The sequence below is a fragment of the Myotis lucifugus genome, unplaced genomic scaffold (genome assembly GCF_000147115.1).
Source record: "Myotis lucifugus unplaced genomic scaffold, Myoluc2.0 scaffold_285, whole genome shotgun sequence".
In the NCBI taxonomy this organism is placed as follows: Eukaryota; Metazoa; Chordata; class Mammalia; order Chiroptera; family Vespertilionidae; genus Myotis; species Myotis lucifugus.
This window is the reverse complement of record NW_005871333.1, coordinates 854242-870895: the sequence shown is the minus strand read 5'-3', so window position 1 is coordinate 870895 and position 16654 is coordinate 854242. Positions and strand designations below refer to the sequence as shown.

Here is a 16654-nt window from a genome sequence, read left to right as displayed (position 1 = left end):
TAGGGGCAGGGAGCAGTGAATTTCAAGAGGGTGTTGCATCACATACCTCTGAGTCTGTCTCTGCTGCCACCTGTTCCGTGCTCTGTTTCCCAGAAAACAGCACCCAAAGCCCCCAAACAAGGAGACCAAATAACAGTAGAAGACTGACATGTGATGGCAGTGGAAGGGCCAGCCCCCATGTCAGCGCCATTACTCAACTCCATGCCCCTCTCCGTCAAACAGTTTTCTTTCTCAAGCCTGTGACTCCATATGACATCACAATGGGCATTGCAAGGTAAACCTGACACGTCACTGTGCATGCTGCTTGAGTCTCGTCTCTGAGCCGTGCCCATCTGCTGCTCCTTCCAGCAGCTGCCCACAGTCTTTGCTTTGACAGCCAATACTTTTACGACTCTTCTAGAATGGGGCTGGAAAACTTGTCATCAAGCAGAGAGTATGGAGGCAAGGTTTCAAAGGAGCAGGACTCCCAAGCGGCCTGTCCTGCCCTACAAGCATCTTCTCTGGAGCCAGTTATTCCCTAGAGATCCAGGTATGGTGTCATATGTTCCAAATCACAAGTTACAATGGGTCAAGTACATTTGAGAAAGCTAGGATATCTTAAATAGGTACTCTCAGAAAATGTGAGCTATATGCTTCCCTAACTCTAAGCCTTGACACACTTCTTAGTTGCTGTTGCATTGAGACAGATAAGAGGTGTCATATAGGGAAATTAAATGACCTTAGAGCAGCGGTTCTCAACCTGTGGGTCGAGACCCCTTTGGCGGTCGAACGACCCTTTCACAGGGGTCGCCTAAGACCATCCTGCATATCAGATATTTACATTACGACTCATAATAGTAGCAACATTACAGTTATGAAGTAGCAACGAAAATAATTTTATGGTTGGGCCACAACATGAGGAACTGTATTTAAAGGGCCAGAAGGTTGAGAACCACTGCCTTCAAGGATCACCCTACTCCAGAATCCATGGTCTCATTTATCTTGTCATTACACCCAGTTGACTGGATTCTCTGGGGTTAATTCACTGTAAACAAAATTTACAAGGAATCAATTCATGCCCTAACAAAGATAAATAAAATAGGCCAGGACATTTTTTTTTCCTTAGAGAAAAGTTAACCTGGAAAATCAATTCAATTAAATAACTTGAATAGCAGACAAGGTCTTAGAAAAAGACATTCATGGTCTCTTACCTCATAGAATTTTCATACCTCTGAGTCTGAGTCTGTCTCTGCTGCCACCTGTTCCGTGCTCTGTTTCCCAGAAAACAGCCCCCAAAGCCCCCAAACAAGGAGACAAAATATTGGGGCAACCAAAGTAATATTCTTGAAAAGCCCATCAACAAGGAAGAGGTTAAATAATATGGTATATTCATATTATGAAATACTCTGCAGTCACTATATAGATTATAACAATAAAAATAAAGATAGCCCTAGCCAGCTTGGCTCAGTGGATAGAGCGTTGACCTGTAAACTGAAGGGTAGGGTTCGATACCAGTCAAGGACAAATGCCTGGGTTTCGGACTTGATCCCCAGTAGGGGGCATGCAAGAGGCAGCCAATCAATGATTCTCTCATCATTGATGTTTCTATCTCTCTCTCCCTCTCCCTTCTTCTCTGAAGTCAATAAAAACATATTTTTTTAAAAAGAATATCCTACTCCTAAGTAAAAAACCAAAACTTAACAAAATAAAATAAAGATAAAAAAATTATTATTATAAGGAATAAGATGTCATACTGAGCACACATTATGTGGCAGGTACTAGTTATATGCCAGCCCAGAGTGCTAAGAAAAGATTACGGCTGAAGGTACAGTTTTGGTTCTTAAAATATATAGGTAGAGTGTGACAAGAACCTTTTTCTATATGTATACAAAACGTATTCTTTGTGTCTTAAATATTTACTCACCATTATGGTTGAGAGTCATGCATGCTATTTTGCACAGCTGACATTCATTTGTTTTTATTATTGCATTGCATTATATAACCATGGCATAACTTATTTATCCATTATATTGATGAACATTTGGCTTGTTTTCTGTGTTTGACTATTATAAACAATGTTGTTAAAAACATTCTTGTTCATGTACCTTGGTGGACTTACATTCCTACTTCTCCATAGCAGTGTTTCTCAAGCTTTAACATGCATCAGAATCATCTAGAGGGCTTGTTAAATACAGGTTGCTGGACCCTAGAGTTGCCAATTGAGTAACTTTGGAGTGGGTGCAGGAATTTTGCATTCCTAGTAAGTTTCTAGGTGATGCTCACGCTGATGCTGTTGGTCCAGGGGCTACCCTTTGGGAATCCCTGCTCTAGGGTATCTACCTAGGAGTGGACTTGCTAGGTTATAGAGTATATGTAACTTAAAGTTAGTAGACAGTGGCGAACTATTTTCCCAAGTGGTTATATTGACATTTCCACCAGTGGTGAATGGCAGACTGTTCTTGCTCTCATGCTAACATGTGGTATTGTCAGGCCCTTTAATTTTAGCCAATCTGGTATATGTGGTAATAGTATTTCATTGTGGTTTTAACCTAAATGTTTCTGATTATTAATAATTACTAACTTGTGTACACATTTGCATAAGTTAACTGGGTATTTGTCTTAAACTATATTGCTGCATTCTACTTGCTGATAGTTTGTTTAGGATTTTTGTTACCTATTTCCATGAGTGAGATCAGCTTGTAAATTTCCTCTCTCATTCTTCTGTTCTTCAGATTTTTTGGTGTCAAGGTTATGCTAGACTTGTGAATTGAGGCATGGTTCCTCTTTTTGAATGCCCTGAAAGAATTTGCATAAAATTAGAACTATTTGATCCTTCATGTTTTCTTTGGGTGTTCCCTCACGCCACCTCCACCACCTTTTTTCAAAATTTTCCTTGATTCTTGGCCTATCATGTAATCTCCCCCAACAGTTCTGGCAGCTCTCTGCACCTAGCCTACTGTCCTAATCCTCTTTAACTCTCATTCTCATATTGCAATTGCTTACATCATGTGCCTGTGAGTTCCTAGGGGTAGAGGTCAGATCTTAGTCATCTTTGTCTCCTCCACAGTGGCAGAGTGTAGCCAGCCTCTAAAGTCCCCCAAGGTGAGCAGTCCTCCATGTTGTTCAAAACACCTGAATATCATATACAGTTGTATAAGAACTTAATTCACTTGATGTCTTTGTACCAAGTACTTGGCAAGCAAAAAGAAAACCTTCTGGATGTCTAGAGTCCTCCTGTATCTAGCCTTGGGGAATCTAATTCTGTATCAGATCCATTCCAAACGTGGGAGTGGGGCCGCTGCACATGTTGGCCTCATCAATAGGATGAAGGGCTGCTTTGCTTTCCCTGGGCCTAGAAAGCTGGGTCTCTTCTCTGACTTGACCCTGCTCATGATGCCAAGATGAGAGAGGACTTTACTCAGTGAAGGCACATGGGAGAGAGTTGTGGGTAAAAAGAAACAGAGAGTCTTTGCAGGATCCTTTTCTAATTTTACCCATCTCGAGTTGTAGAGTTAGGAAGAAGTGTGTGCAGAATATGAAAACCAAAGGGATGATAGGCTGAAGGCACTATGGGAGCGGTGGTGGTTGAGGACAGGGCATTGGTTAAAGATCTAACGTAGCCCAGCCGACATGGCTCAGTGGTTGAGCATCAACCTATGAACCAAGAGGTCACCGTTCGATTCCCGGTCAGGGCACATGCCTGGGTTATAGGGTCGCTCCCCAGTATGGGTTGTACAGGAGGCAGCTGATCAATGATTCTCTCTCATCATTGATGTTTCTATCTATCTCTCCTCTCCCTTCCTCTCAGAAATCAATAAAAACATATATTTTAAAAAAAGATCTAATGTAAATGTAGATATAAAAAGGAAAAGAGAGTTCAGATGATAGAGACTGGAGGCCCACAGGTATGTGGAGAGCCTTTAAAAGGTTAACTACTCTATACTCATAAAACCAAAATCTGTTTGGCTACTTAGCAGTCACCCTCCTCCCTAAAAAGGTTTACATGAGCTTCAGAGAGGTTTTGTCCCGAATTCCTGGGTGTCTATTAGTTGGGTATTTCTCAGGCACAAGGGGGAGCCAGCTCTCTACTATCAGAGTAATGTATCATAGGCACTGAAGAGCTGGCATGGGTCTGGGATGAGAGAGGGTGACTTTGATTTATCAAAACTGGTGGCAACTGAGATCTAAAATGTACAGACTGGCGTTTGTAGTATTTGTTGGGTCCCACCAGTAAAGGGTTTCAGCTCCCCCAGAGTTCCTCGTGTTCGCCTTACAAATACTGGGCAGGGGCTGCAACTCTCAATTCATGGTCTAATGTGTGGATGTAACATTCATTCTAGTGATGAAGATCCTGGAATGCCTAAGTGGGATTGTCTTTTTCTGGGTGTCCTGTGTTGGGAACACAACTTCTTCCCTTAGAATTATCTAAGTTACCTCCTCTCCTTATGTTATTTTGGAGTGGAGTGTGTGTGTGTGTGTGTGTGTGTGTGTGTGTGTGTGTGTATGTGTGTACCTACATGTTGGAGACAGGGAATATAGAGATGCTGAAATAGGTTTGGGTCAGTGGCCAATGAAATGTAGATGGGGTAGGGAGGGAAGAGAAAGGCTTTCTTTACAGAAGAATGCCAACTAATAAATGTAGATGGAAGCATAAAAATAGAAAAATCACCATTTTAAAATGACCATGGTCATGATTGATTCAAACAAGAATCATCAGTGGATGCTAAAACCATTGGATGAAAGACTGCTGAGGCCTAGAATATGAGGAAATCTAATTGACATCATTTTGACCAAATGATCAAACATAGATGACCAATAAAGGGACAGGCTGCTATCAGGCACCTCCTGGTGGGATACACTGATAAAGGCACAGCCTCCTCTGTGCAGTACTGCTGCCACAAAATTTAACCTGAATATAATGAAGAAAGAATCAGGAAAGTCCAAAGTGAGGCGCATTCTAGGTAACAGTTGGTCTAGACTTATAAAATATCAACGTCATGAAAGACAAACTGCTGAGGAACTCATCTAGATTAAAGGAAACTAAAGGGACCTATAACTAAATGCAATGTGTTATCCTTAATTGGATCTTGGATCTGGAAAATAAAAACATTACAGAGATAATTGTGGAAATTGGAATATGGTCTGTATATCAGATAATTGTACTGTCTTAATTGTAATTTTCCTTGTGTGATAATTATATTGTAGTTATGTAGGCGAATGCCCTTGTTCATAAGGGACACAAGCAATTTGTGTCAAGTGTCATCATATCTCCAATTATCTCTCAAATGATTCAGTGGGGAAGAGAGATGAAGCAGATGTATGAAAATGCTGTTTGGTGAAGATAGGGAAAGCATATGAGTGTTTATTGTCTGATTCTTGCAATTTTTCTGTAAGTTGAAATTTTTCAAAATGAAAGTGTGGGGGAGTTTACATCAAAAATATTTCGACAACTAAAGATTTACAAGCCCTCATGGAAGCCTCCTTATTTCAAACAATTGCAATACATTTACTTAGAAAGATAAAAACTTGAATCAAGCAAAACACAAAAAACATAAAAATTGATAGATTGGACTATATAAAAATGTAAGTAAAATGTCTCTACATAGAAAACATCTACAAAAATATAGAAACAAAGACTAATAAGAGCCCTGGCTGGCGTGCTCAGTGGTTGGAGCATCAGCCCACCACCAAAGGATCTCAGGTTCGATTCCCAGTGTCTGAGAAAAGGAGATTAAAAGTAAACAATTGCAGACAGGAGGAGAGATGAGCATCTGGGAGATGAAAGATGTGGAACTTGTGCGTATATGGAATTCCTGCCTTCCTATCTCACAAAAGGAAGATGAAGGAGAATGTCACAGATGTGCCCATCACTGGCACAGAGGAGCAGGGATTGGGCTAAGGCCTTTGTAAAGGAAGGACAGAGGATGCTAGGGATACACATCCAAATCTAGAGAAAAAAGGAACAGGAGCACTGGAGGCTTACTAGTAGGAGGCCCACCTCAATTTTTGGAGAGGATTAACAAGGCAGAAAAATGAAACTGCGTTCCTTTTTTTTTTAAAGTCTATGTATGAAATTGAAATATATAAATTAGACCTAAAGCAATCCACCGTTAATACTTTAGTTAATACTTTCTACACACAGATGCACAAACTTATTTCAGAGAGGAAGGGAAAGGGAGAGAGAGACAGACAGAAAACATCAACGATGAGAGAGAATCATTGATGGCTGCTTCCCACAGGCTCCACACTGGAGATCAAGCTCATAACCCGGGCATGTACCCAGACTGGGAATCGAACCGTGACCTCCTGGTTCATAGGTCGATGCTCAACCACTGAACCACGTTGGCCGGGCAGCACAAACTCCTTTAAACAGAAACTAGCCCTGGCTGGTGTGGCTCTGAAACATTGTCCCATATACCCAAAGGTCATGGGTTCAATTCCTGGTCAGGGCACATAACTAGGTTGTGGGTTTGGTTCCCAGTTGGGGTGCATAAGAGAAGCAACCAATTGATGTTTCTCTCTCTCTCTCTCTCTCTCTCTCTCTCTCTCTCTCTCTCTTTTTCTTCATTTACTTCCCCTCTCCCCCTTTCTCTCTCTAAAATCAATAAATGTATCCTTGGATGAGGATTAAAAAACAAAAAACAAACAAAACAAAAATGCAAAAAAATGAAACTAGGCCACCAACTTACACCATACATAAAAATAAACTCAAAATGGATAAAGGACTTAAATGTAAGACAGGAAACCATAAAAATCTTAGAAGAATCCACAGGCAGCAAAATCTCAGACACATGCTGAAGTAATATCTTCACCGATACAGCTCCTAGGGCAATGGAAACTAAAGAGAAAATAAACAAATGGGACTACATCAAAATAAAAAGCTTCTGCACAGCAAAAGAAACCATCAATAAAACAAGAAAGCCCACTGCATGGGAGAACATAGTTGCCAATGTTATCTCCAATAAGGGTTTAATCTCCAACATTTACAGGTAACTCATACAACTTAACAAAAGGAAGATAAACAATCCAATCAAAAAATGGGCAATGGACCTAAATAGATATTTTTCGAAAGAGGACATACAGAAGGCCAAGAGACATATGAAAACATGCTCAAAGCACTAATCATCTGAGAGATGCAAATCAAAATGACAATGAGGTACCATCTCACCCCTGTCAGAATGGCCATCATCAACAAATCAACAAATGACAAGTGCTGGCGAGGATGTAGAGAAAAAGGAACCCTTGTGCACTGCTGGTGGGAATGCAGACTGGTGCAGCCACTGTGGAGAACAGTATGGCGTTTCCTCAAAAAACTAAAAATGGAACTCCCATTTGACCCAGTGATCTCACTTCTAGGAATATATCCCAAGAAACTAGAAACACCAATCAGAAAAGATATATTCCTATGTTCATAGCAGCACAATTTACCTTAGCTAAGATTTGGAAACAGCCTAAGTGCCCATCAGCAGATGAGTGGATTAAAAGACTGTGGTACATCTACACAATGGAACACTACGCTGCTATAAAAAGGAAGGAACTCCTACTATTTGCAACAGCATGGATGGAACTGGAGAGCATTATTCTAAGTGAAATAAGTCAGTCAGAGAAAGATAAATATCACATGATCTCACTCATTTGTGGAATATAATGAACAACATAAACTGATGAACATAAACAGATCCAGAGACAGAGAAGCATCGATCAGACCATCAAACCTCAGAGGGAAGGTAGGGGAGAGTGGGATAAAGGGGAGAGATCAACCAAAGGTCTTGTATGCATGCATATAAGCACAATCAATGGACACAGACAGTAGGGGAGTGAAGGAATGAGCGGGGGTGGGTGTGGGAGGGGGGAGAGGCAAGGGGAGGATACGGACACATATGTAATACCTTAATCAATAAAGAAAAAAAACCCAGAAACTACTCTAGCCATTTAGGTGTTTTATAATTACTGATTTAAGAGACCTGTCTCTTAAATGGATGGAAATAACACATTTTAAAGTGAAAAGGGAAATGAGAAAATAGGATTTGATTTACAACATTTTAGTTGGCATACAATGGCAGGAATTTAGACAAGATGTAACAGAACCTAAAATCAGAGGCTCCCTCCCTGTTCCCCATTCCTGAGAGTCCTGTGCCCCCAAATCCCACCCCTCTTTTTCTCTCTCTAAATGGCTACTTTGATCTCAGAGAAGGTCAGCATATTAAACTCTATCCTTGGGTGAGGGTTAAAAAACAAAAAACAAGCAAACAGAAAGCTGTGGGTGAGCTGCTTTGGGAGTGTTAAAAAAAAAAAAAAGCTGATTCTAACCCTTTGTGTGGGAGCTCTGGGGTAGGTTTTGGGTAAAGCCCTGAAATGTCTATTGTTTGAAAGCATCCGTTGGAGATTCTGATGTACAGCCAGGCTTAACTCTGCTAAAAAAAAACCATTGGAGTGGGCCACTTGATAAAGCTGAGGGCTTCCTGTCCCTGGAGGCATTCCAGAGAAAGCCTGTGGATCACTCAAGAGCAGCTTTGTGTATTTAGGGGTGGTCTGGGGGACAGGGATGAGCTGGGTTCCTTCCGAGGTACTTTTCTCAAGTCCCAGTTCCCAAGCTTGTAGTGCAATTCATACGAAAGTATACATGAGTCTGAGGTACTCTTTACCGTGATCCTTTAAATGGAGGCCTTTCCTTCACCAAAAATATATCTGCAGCAGCGGATGCTAATTTCAGGCACTGTGACTAAGTGAAATGAAGGAATCCAAACAATGTGGGCATGGAGATCTTCCAGTTGTTCCTTAAATCAGTGGCTTCCAAACTTGGCTGATCTTCAGAGTCATCTGGGAAGCACTTTAAAAAGACAGATTTTGGGGCACTACTCCAGAATTACTGAAGCTGATTCTTGGGGTAGGCATGGTACCCTGAAATGGGTGGTTTTTTAAAAACTGCGTTTATTTGGGCAAACTACTGTGGTTATCCTCAGTTTTTGTTTTGCCATCTGGAAAAAACAACAACACACACACAAAAACAGACAATAATACTAGCTCCACAAGTTTTTGTGAAGGCAATGGGTATGAAAGTAAATTGTCAATGATAAATTATTATGCAGGTGATAATTATTTTTTAAAATACATTTTTATTTATTTCAGAGAGGAAGGGAGAGGGAAAAGGAGAGAGAGAAACATCAATGATGAGAGAGAATCATTGATCGGCTGCCTCCTGCACACCTCCTACTTGGGATCAAACCCACAACCTGAGCATGTGCCCTAACCCGGAATGGAACTGTGACCTCCTGGTTCATAGGTCACTGCTTAATCACTGTGCCATGCCAGCTGGGTGGTGATTATTATTATTAAAATTGTTATTGAAGTTGGGTCAGTGTGGCTCAGTGGCTGAGCATCAACCCATGAATCAAGAGATCACTGGTTCAATTCCCAGTGCTTGATCCCCAGTAGGGGGCGTGCAGGAGGCAGCTGATCAATGATGTTTCTCTCTCATAGATGTTTCTCTCTTTCTCTCTCTCTATTCCTCTCCCTTTCTCTCTCTCTGAAAAAAAAATCAATAAAAACATTTTAAAAAAATTACTATTGAATAAGATGACAACAAGGACTCAAGAGGGAAGCCTGCGAGAAAGGAGAACTGAGATCTGTAAAAGAGAGAAATGGGACTAAGACAAAAGCAAAGTAGAGGGAAACAGAAGTTTAGGCAGAGAGCAGATAGAGTGTTAGTACCTTCTGCACTTCCTGAACTTTTCCAGCCATTTGCACCATGATGGTCATAATTGATTCAATGTAGGGAACAGGCAGGAATCAGAAGACAAGAAGAGGACAGTAGACTGCGGGTGAGGTGAGGTGAAGGGGCTCTTGGAGTTTCCAAAATTAGGGACGGCGGTCTGACAGGTCAGAGGGTGAGGTCGGATGCAATTGGCATCTTATAGTGTCCAGGCCATGGGTCTGGGTCACCTGGTATGTGGACATGGCTTGCCCCTCCTACTGGACGGTCTCAGCATCACATTGCCCCAGCAATCCAACAATTTGCTCAGCATCTGCTTTGTCCAAGTCCCAGGTCAGTGGGTTGACTTCTCTGTGATTGGCAGAACTACATCATACCCAGACAGCTAGAGGGAAGCGGGGACAAGGATATAGACAGGAAGCCAAAGCTTCATTCATGACTAATGAATTGGATGTAGGAGGGGGAGCAGGCACGGTGTTTGTACACACACACACACACATACACACACACACCACGGTCTTAGCCTGCACTTGGTACTCTGGGCCTATTAGTGAAAGAAGATCAGGAAGGAAGATGGGAAGGAGGAGGAGAAAAACAGAAACCCAAGGTGGAAGGAAGTCCACAGGAGAAATGATTTAGGAATCAGTGCAGAAGGCCAACATGAAGAAGGGTCTCACCTCCCATTTGTGGGGCTCTCGGGCCACAATCACAAGTTGAAACCGTTTTGTGCCTGATGTGGTCCCATGTTGTGGACACACTGTCCTGCCTGCCTCTGCATCCACACAAGCCTTTCTGTCCCACGGCCTCTGCTTCCAGCGGTCAGGGCCTTATCTGAGCCACAGTGATGACTAACCCAAGTACCCTGACTCCTTTACCTGACCCTCTACCCGTACCCTTTCCTGGTCTCAAGATCATTTGGTAACCCCAGGGGAGCTTCTCGAATCCCTGTTTACAAGCACCTAGGCCCCCCAGTCCCTGCTTTGTCCCCGAAGAGGAAGACCCAAAGTTCATTACTCTTGCCCTTTGGTATAAATACCTCTCTCTGGATGGCCTGGAGCCTGGAAGTGCAGAATCACACCCAGTCCCAGTCCCAGGGCAGCGAGAGTCCCTGGGCAAGAGTGCTCTAGGACCAGGAATGAATCAGGAGGCCAAAGGGTCAGCAGAGGTCAGAGGGCTGGGGCCATGGCTTGATCACATGTTCAATGCACACAGTCGTCCAGTCATCTGTGCCCCACTTGCCCCAATTCCCTCTCCTCTCAGAAGGAAGAAAACAGAAGCTTCAGAGCCCCAGGGGTGTGCACACTGAACCGGATATTACAGGGGAAAGCACCACATAAATAGAAATGCTGCAAAAAGAATTAGAAACCAAAGCACTGTCCTAAATACATCAGCCAACATTTATTTACATTTTCCCATACAGGATCTCATCTGGTACAGGAACACTAAGAGGACAATACTAACACCCTCCCTTTTCAGATGATGAAATTGAAGCTCAGAAGTTGTCAGTTGAAGACCACACACATCCAGGTACTGACTCCAAATCTTATGCTCAGCCAAAGCATGAAAATACGTGAGGATTTATCAGATGGTTATCGCATGAGTGAAGTAACTAACAAATTGGTGCACATTAATAATCTCTCCTGCACACAGTGCTGTAAGATTTGTAAAGATCGTTCCCCAACATTGTCTCATTTGATCCTCACTACAGCCCTGTGATGTTGTGGACTCTGATTTACAGGTGGGAAACCTGAGACCTGGATTAATCCATTTCCCCAAGGCCACACAGTTAAGTTGAAAAGGTAAGGCAAGACAGGTAAGTCGTTGCTCTTTAAATTTCCCCCTAAAAACTCAGGACTCTTAATAATCGCTGTATCTCAGGCTCTTAACATTCCAGGTACATAGGAGACCCTCAATAAATATTTGCTTAATAAATGACAGGGAGACTGAAGGAATGAATACCACATCGTGAATGGAGAAAAGACTTCAAAGCTGACGCAGTCTACAAGTAGGAGATTCTTGAAACAATTGTCTCCATCACTCTGTCCCCTCCCGCACTCTTGGCTAATTCCATCCGAGGAGGGAGGGGTCCAGAGACCCTCACTCAGTGCCTCTCCCGTCGCCCCCGCGGGCTCCTAGGACTGAGCCGTGGGATCTGAAGGAATGGGACCTGGGGGGCCGCCAAGGGCAGGGTCGTGGGAGGAGCTCCGAGAAAAGAAGGGAGGTGCGGGAGGGGCGGGGGCAGTGACGGCAGCAGGAACCCCAGCGGAGCGGGGCGGGGGCCGGAACGTCTGGCCAGGCTGCGGCGGAGCGAGCGGGGCCAGCGCTGCAGAAGGCGGCGGCTCGCGCGCTGGAACGGTCACATCCCGCTGCAGGCGCCGGCGGAGACGGCCGCACAGCCTCCCGCACGCGCACCCGCACCCGCACCCCGGCCGGCGGGCAGGCGGTGCACCGCCCTTGCTCACGGACAGACTACGCCGCCGGTCCCAGCTCTGGGGACCCTGCAACCAGCGCCCGCTACGCCTCCGCTCTCTGCCCGCAGCTCGGCCCCGTGCTACCCGCCCCGTGCTACCCGCCTCGACGGGCCCGGGCCGGGATGGGGTAGGGGCAGCACCACCGACTCGGGCGATGGGTCGCCCACTAGGCACCCCCCCGAGGCCTGACCGACCGCGAGGACCGGCGGAGGTGGGTGTGGGCAGGGCAGAGCCGCGCACTGGGGGCGCCTGGGTGATGCGGGGGCGAGGAAGGGTGGGGAAAGGGGGCGCTCTGGGGCCGCGGTGGGCCCCGGGGCGTCCGGGAGAGTTGTTGCCTACACGGGCATTCAGGACGGCCCTTGACCGCCACCCCCAACTCCTGCCATCTCCAGGAGCCCCGCCTGGATGTCTAGCGGATGCCTCGGTGCCTCCTAGCGGACTCGGTGGGGACCATGGCTTCGCTGATGCCCCTCTCCCCTTATCTAAGTCCCACGGTCCTCCTGCTGGTCAGCTGTGACCTGGGCTTTGTGCGAGCAGGTGAGTAAAGGAGATGCAGGTGGGAATTGACCAGAGCTAGCCTGTGGGTGGAACCTGTTAACCTGCTAACATGCCGGCACTCACAGACCGGCCTCCATCTCCTGTGAATGTGACAGTCACTCACCTCAGAGCCAACTCGGCCACTGTGTCCTGGGACGTCCCAGAAGGCAACATCGTCATTGGCTACTCCATTTCCCAGCAAGTATGAGTCACCCTTCTGCTCCCCGAACTTGTGTCCTTGGGTCTCTGAATACCCCACCACCACCACCCCCAGCTCCCTGCCAGCAGGGGGGAGAATCTGGGAGCTGGTGTGCCCTGCCTCCAGCTGCCCTTTCCACCGTATTCCCTTGGCTTGGGTGTTCAAGAGTGCTGGGTTGAGCCTGTGGCCTGGGAGTGGGGTGAGGCTGCCCTTCTCTCTCTCATTGTCTTTCTGAAGCGACAGAATGGCCCAGGACAGCGGGTGATCCGGGAGGTGAACACCACCACTCGGGCCTGTGCCCTCTGGGGCCTGGCTGAAGACAGCGACTACACGGTGCAGGTCAGGAGCATCGGCCTTCGCGGGGAGAGCCCCCCGGGGCCCCGGGTGCACTTTCGAACTCTCAAGGGCTCTGACCGGCTGCCTTCAAACAGCTCGAGCCCAGGTGAGGATCTGTTATTCCCCACTCCCTAACGCTTTGCATGCTCTGGCTTTTTATCTAGACGTAAGCCTCTTGTTTATTTCTCCAAAGCAAGCAACAGTCTAGCTTAGATGATGAGAAGGATGATTTAATTTGTTGTACTGCCAGGAAAGGAAGGGAAGCAGGTTGGCAGGCGACTGGGTGTACACAGGCTGGTAATGACTCCCTTGGAGGAAGGGCTCTTAAGCTTCCTTTTACCCAACCTCAGTTCACAGCTGCTGCAGCTTGTGTGAGCAAGTGCCTGACCTGTAGCCTTCCTGCTTTTCTGGCCTGTGACCACTTGGTCCATCAACAGCTTCCCAGAGAGGGGGGCAATGCTGTGATGGGCCTACCCTGACTCTACTCCCCAGTATCTCCGTCCTTCACTGTCTGCATAGACATACCTCTCTAGCTACTCTCCACACCCAGAGGCTGTGTCCTTCCTCCTCAGGTGACATCACAGTGGAGGGTCTGGATGGAGAGCGACCACTGCAGACAGGGGAAGTGGTCATCATTGTGGTGGTGTTGCTCATGTGGGCTGGTGAGTAAGCAGCTGGACAGGGGACCAATGATTGAGGGAATGGGGCTCAGTGAAGGTGGGAGGTGGTGAAGGCTGTTGGAGAAAAGGGGGTGAGAGAAATGGAGTGGGAAGATGCTTAGTTGAGAGGGATTCGCAGAAATTTGAAGAGAGGGAGAGGAGGTTCTGGGGAGCCCAGAGAGGAAGACTAAGAGGGTGGTGCTTGTGCGTGGGCACCAGGAATTCAAGGATTTTCTTCTCGGATTCTCTATGAACTGTGGGCATCTCACTGCCCTTTGAGGATGTGAGTGGGGAGGTTGGGATCAAGGCTCAGACTGTATTGTTGTGTTTCAGCTGTCATCGGGCTGTTCTGCCGTCAGTACGATATCATCAAGGACAACGACTCCAACAACAACCCCAAGGAGAAGGGGAAGGGGCCTGAGCAGAGTCCTCAGGGAAGGCCAGTGGGGACAAGACAGGTGAGGTGGGGCCTGTGAGGGAGGGAAGGGTGAGATTTTGCCTCTAGGAGCAGTCAGGGAAAAGGGAGAAAAGCAAGGAGGGGCAGGAAAAGTCCCAATGGAAATTTGGGATGGAGGTGGTATTTCCTTCCAGAAATTTAGAGACTCAAGTCATTTTCATTCACAGAAAAAGTCACCATCCATCAACACCATAGACGTATGAATGAAGAAACAGAACCAGAAGAGAGATGCACTAACAACCTGGGGATGGGGATGGGGTCAGGGAGAGCCTAAGATGGTGATCAGCCCAAGATGGAAGGATCCCACAGTATCCCAGAAGATAATGACACTCCCACAATCTCAGGCCTGGTACCCATCCTCTTTCCACTGTGAATAGGGCCAGAAGGTAGGTCTGTGCCCTGGACTTGGGGAGAGGATATCAGATGGGGTATGTCTTTCCATCCCCCAGGTCCAGGGGAGAATCACTTATTCAACCCTATCCCATTAGGTCCCAAATGGAGCCCCCGTTTCCCCTGTATCAGGACTCTCAGCATTCCCTGCTGCCCCCACATCTTGCCTCTGGGTCTCAGAGAGGGGTTTCTGTGGGTACTCCCCCTCTCCCAGCAAATAAATAATGACAGACACTGCACTGCACTACTCCAATGTCTTCCATGGAGCCTCAGGTGCTCCCTCTCACTTGGTAGCACCCCCAGCTGCTGGTGATCTCACTCCTTGGACATTTTTCCAATAAAGGTTCTTGGACAAAATGGAGCTGACTGTATAGTATGCTGAAAACGTTTCCCCATCTTCTCTGACTGCAAGGGCCCCTCACACTACCACCAACTTGACGGGAGCAAACTCTCATTTTAAAGTGTTTGCTTTGATTCTCCAGCCTGGGATGGGTGGAGAGGGGCCAGAAACGGGTATAGGAAACCAGAGCCCTAGTTCCTTTTGCTTTGTTGGGCCAGAAAGGGGAGAAGGAAAGAAGAGGATATAAATTCTTCCTGTACCAGTGGAAACTAAAGTTATATCACATGAGAGGGCTGGGAGCCTTGTTATCTTCACATCAGCAGCTCAGCTCCTCACCATTTATTCCTGACTCCTCCATCAAACCTGAGCTAGTTTTCAGAAAAGGACTGAACAGTGTCTTGGGACAAATGAAAGAGCAGCTACACTAATGGATCCCTCGGTGATACGTGCTCCTCCTGTGCGTTCCTGTGCCTATTCTTCCCTGTCCTTGCTTTCCCTGTTGTCTCTGTCTCTGTTCACTCAGTCAAGTTCAATAATAACTGTAAAGCATAAATGACGTTACATTCACTCTCTGCCACCATATCCAGAGGAGGATTCTGGAAATAAAGTTGAAGGGTTCAAACTCCCCTGTCAAAAGAATTATAATTTGGGCTCTGGCGCCTATTTGTTTCCTGTAAAAACAGGGACTGTCCTCTACTCTTTCCTAAGTTCCAATTGGTTGGTGCCAGTGAAATACCAGTTGCCATTTGCAACCACTGTGGGGGAAAGGCTTCGGAACCCAGAATCTGTCTGGAAAGCATATGCTACACTTTGAGAAGACAAGTCACAGGTCTTCTCAACTCTAGATCTTTCCAGAGAAGGCTTATGAATAACTCTCCTTTTCTGAATCTTGATCTCTCTGGGATGTTACAAGAAATTAAACCAACAATTCTGAAAGAGACCCTGATCCAAATAAGGTTCAAGAAGTCAATATCTTTTCTACTTAACCAATCTCCAACCCCAGATTTTACAAGACAACCTTAACCCATCAGATGAGCCCATTTCTGGCTTGCTCTCCACCCTGAAACAGGAAAGCATCCTAATCTAATCAGAAGTCTTTAATCCACCATTATCCAATTTGGAAACAGGTTACCTTACCTCTCCCTGGCCACCGGTTCCAAAACATTAATCTCTCAGACTGGACACATCATTTCTTGGGGTGGGAGTGTCACAGGGTATAGTGGCATGGGGACAGGGAAGTAGGAGTTGACAAGGAATAGAAAGGGTGTTCAAATGTGCCAGCTCTAGGTTGAATCCCAGTTCCATCCTTAACTGACCGTTATGTAAAACAGGACTAATAATGCTATCCCCTCAAAAGGTGGCTTTGAGGTTAAATGAGATAATGCATGTGCGACACTTTGCACAGTAAGCCCGGCAGACACACATTGAGTATTCACTGTTAGCTATCATTATTAGCCTTGTGGTCCCGTGCAAGTCATATAATTTGGATTCAATTCCGTCAACTGTAAAAGGTCTAGAAGAGCAACTGCCCTGCTTTCCTTCAGGGCTGCGAGGATTAAAAGAAAGCATTCAGC

At 45.8% G+C, this 16654-nt stretch overlaps 1 protein-coding gene across 4 annotated transcripts; it reads left to right on the top strand.

The window, feature by feature from the left end:
* The first annotated feature begins 12254 nt into the window (after positions 1 to 12254).
* On the top strand, positions 12255 to 15101 carry FNDC4 (fibronectin type III domain containing 4). Of its 4 annotated transcripts, none has more exons than XM_006099836.3 (7): positions 12255 to 12373; positions 12555 to 12699; positions 12786 to 12901; positions 13136 to 13340; positions 13807 to 13896; positions 14227 to 14351; positions 14518 to 15101. In XM_006099836.3, exons 2-7 carry the CDS (start codon positions 12579 to 12581, stop codon positions 14551 to 14553), a joined length of 693 nt encoding a protein of 230 aa, XP_006099898.1. In that variant the 5' UTR covers positions 12255 to 12373; positions 12555 to 12578; the 3' UTR covers positions 14554 to 15101. The 4 variants fall into 4 exon arrangements, with proteins under 4 accessions (XP_006099898.1, XP_023619221.1, XP_006099899.1 ...); XM_023763453.1 differs by having other exon boundaries at positions 12816 to 12901; positions 14518 to 15099; XM_006099837.3 differs by having other exon boundaries at positions 13142 to 13340; positions 14518 to 15099.
* Positions 15102 to 16654: the final 1553 nt, after the last annotated feature.

Bases quoted from the DNA above. Each gene is read 5' to 3' on its own strand.
- FNDC4 (XM_006099836.3), top strand. From the start codon at position 12,579: ATGCCTCGGTGCCTCCTAGCGGACTCGGTGGGGACCATGGCTTCGCTG. The intron at 12,902-13,135 runs GTATGAGTCACC...GTCTTTCTGAAG, and splicing joins GCTACTCCATTTCCCAGCAA to CGACAGAATGGCCCAGGACA. The intron at 14,352-14,517 runs GTGAGGTGGGGC...TTTCATTCACAG, and splicing joins GGCCAGTGGGGACAAGACAG to AAAAAGTCACCATCCATCAA.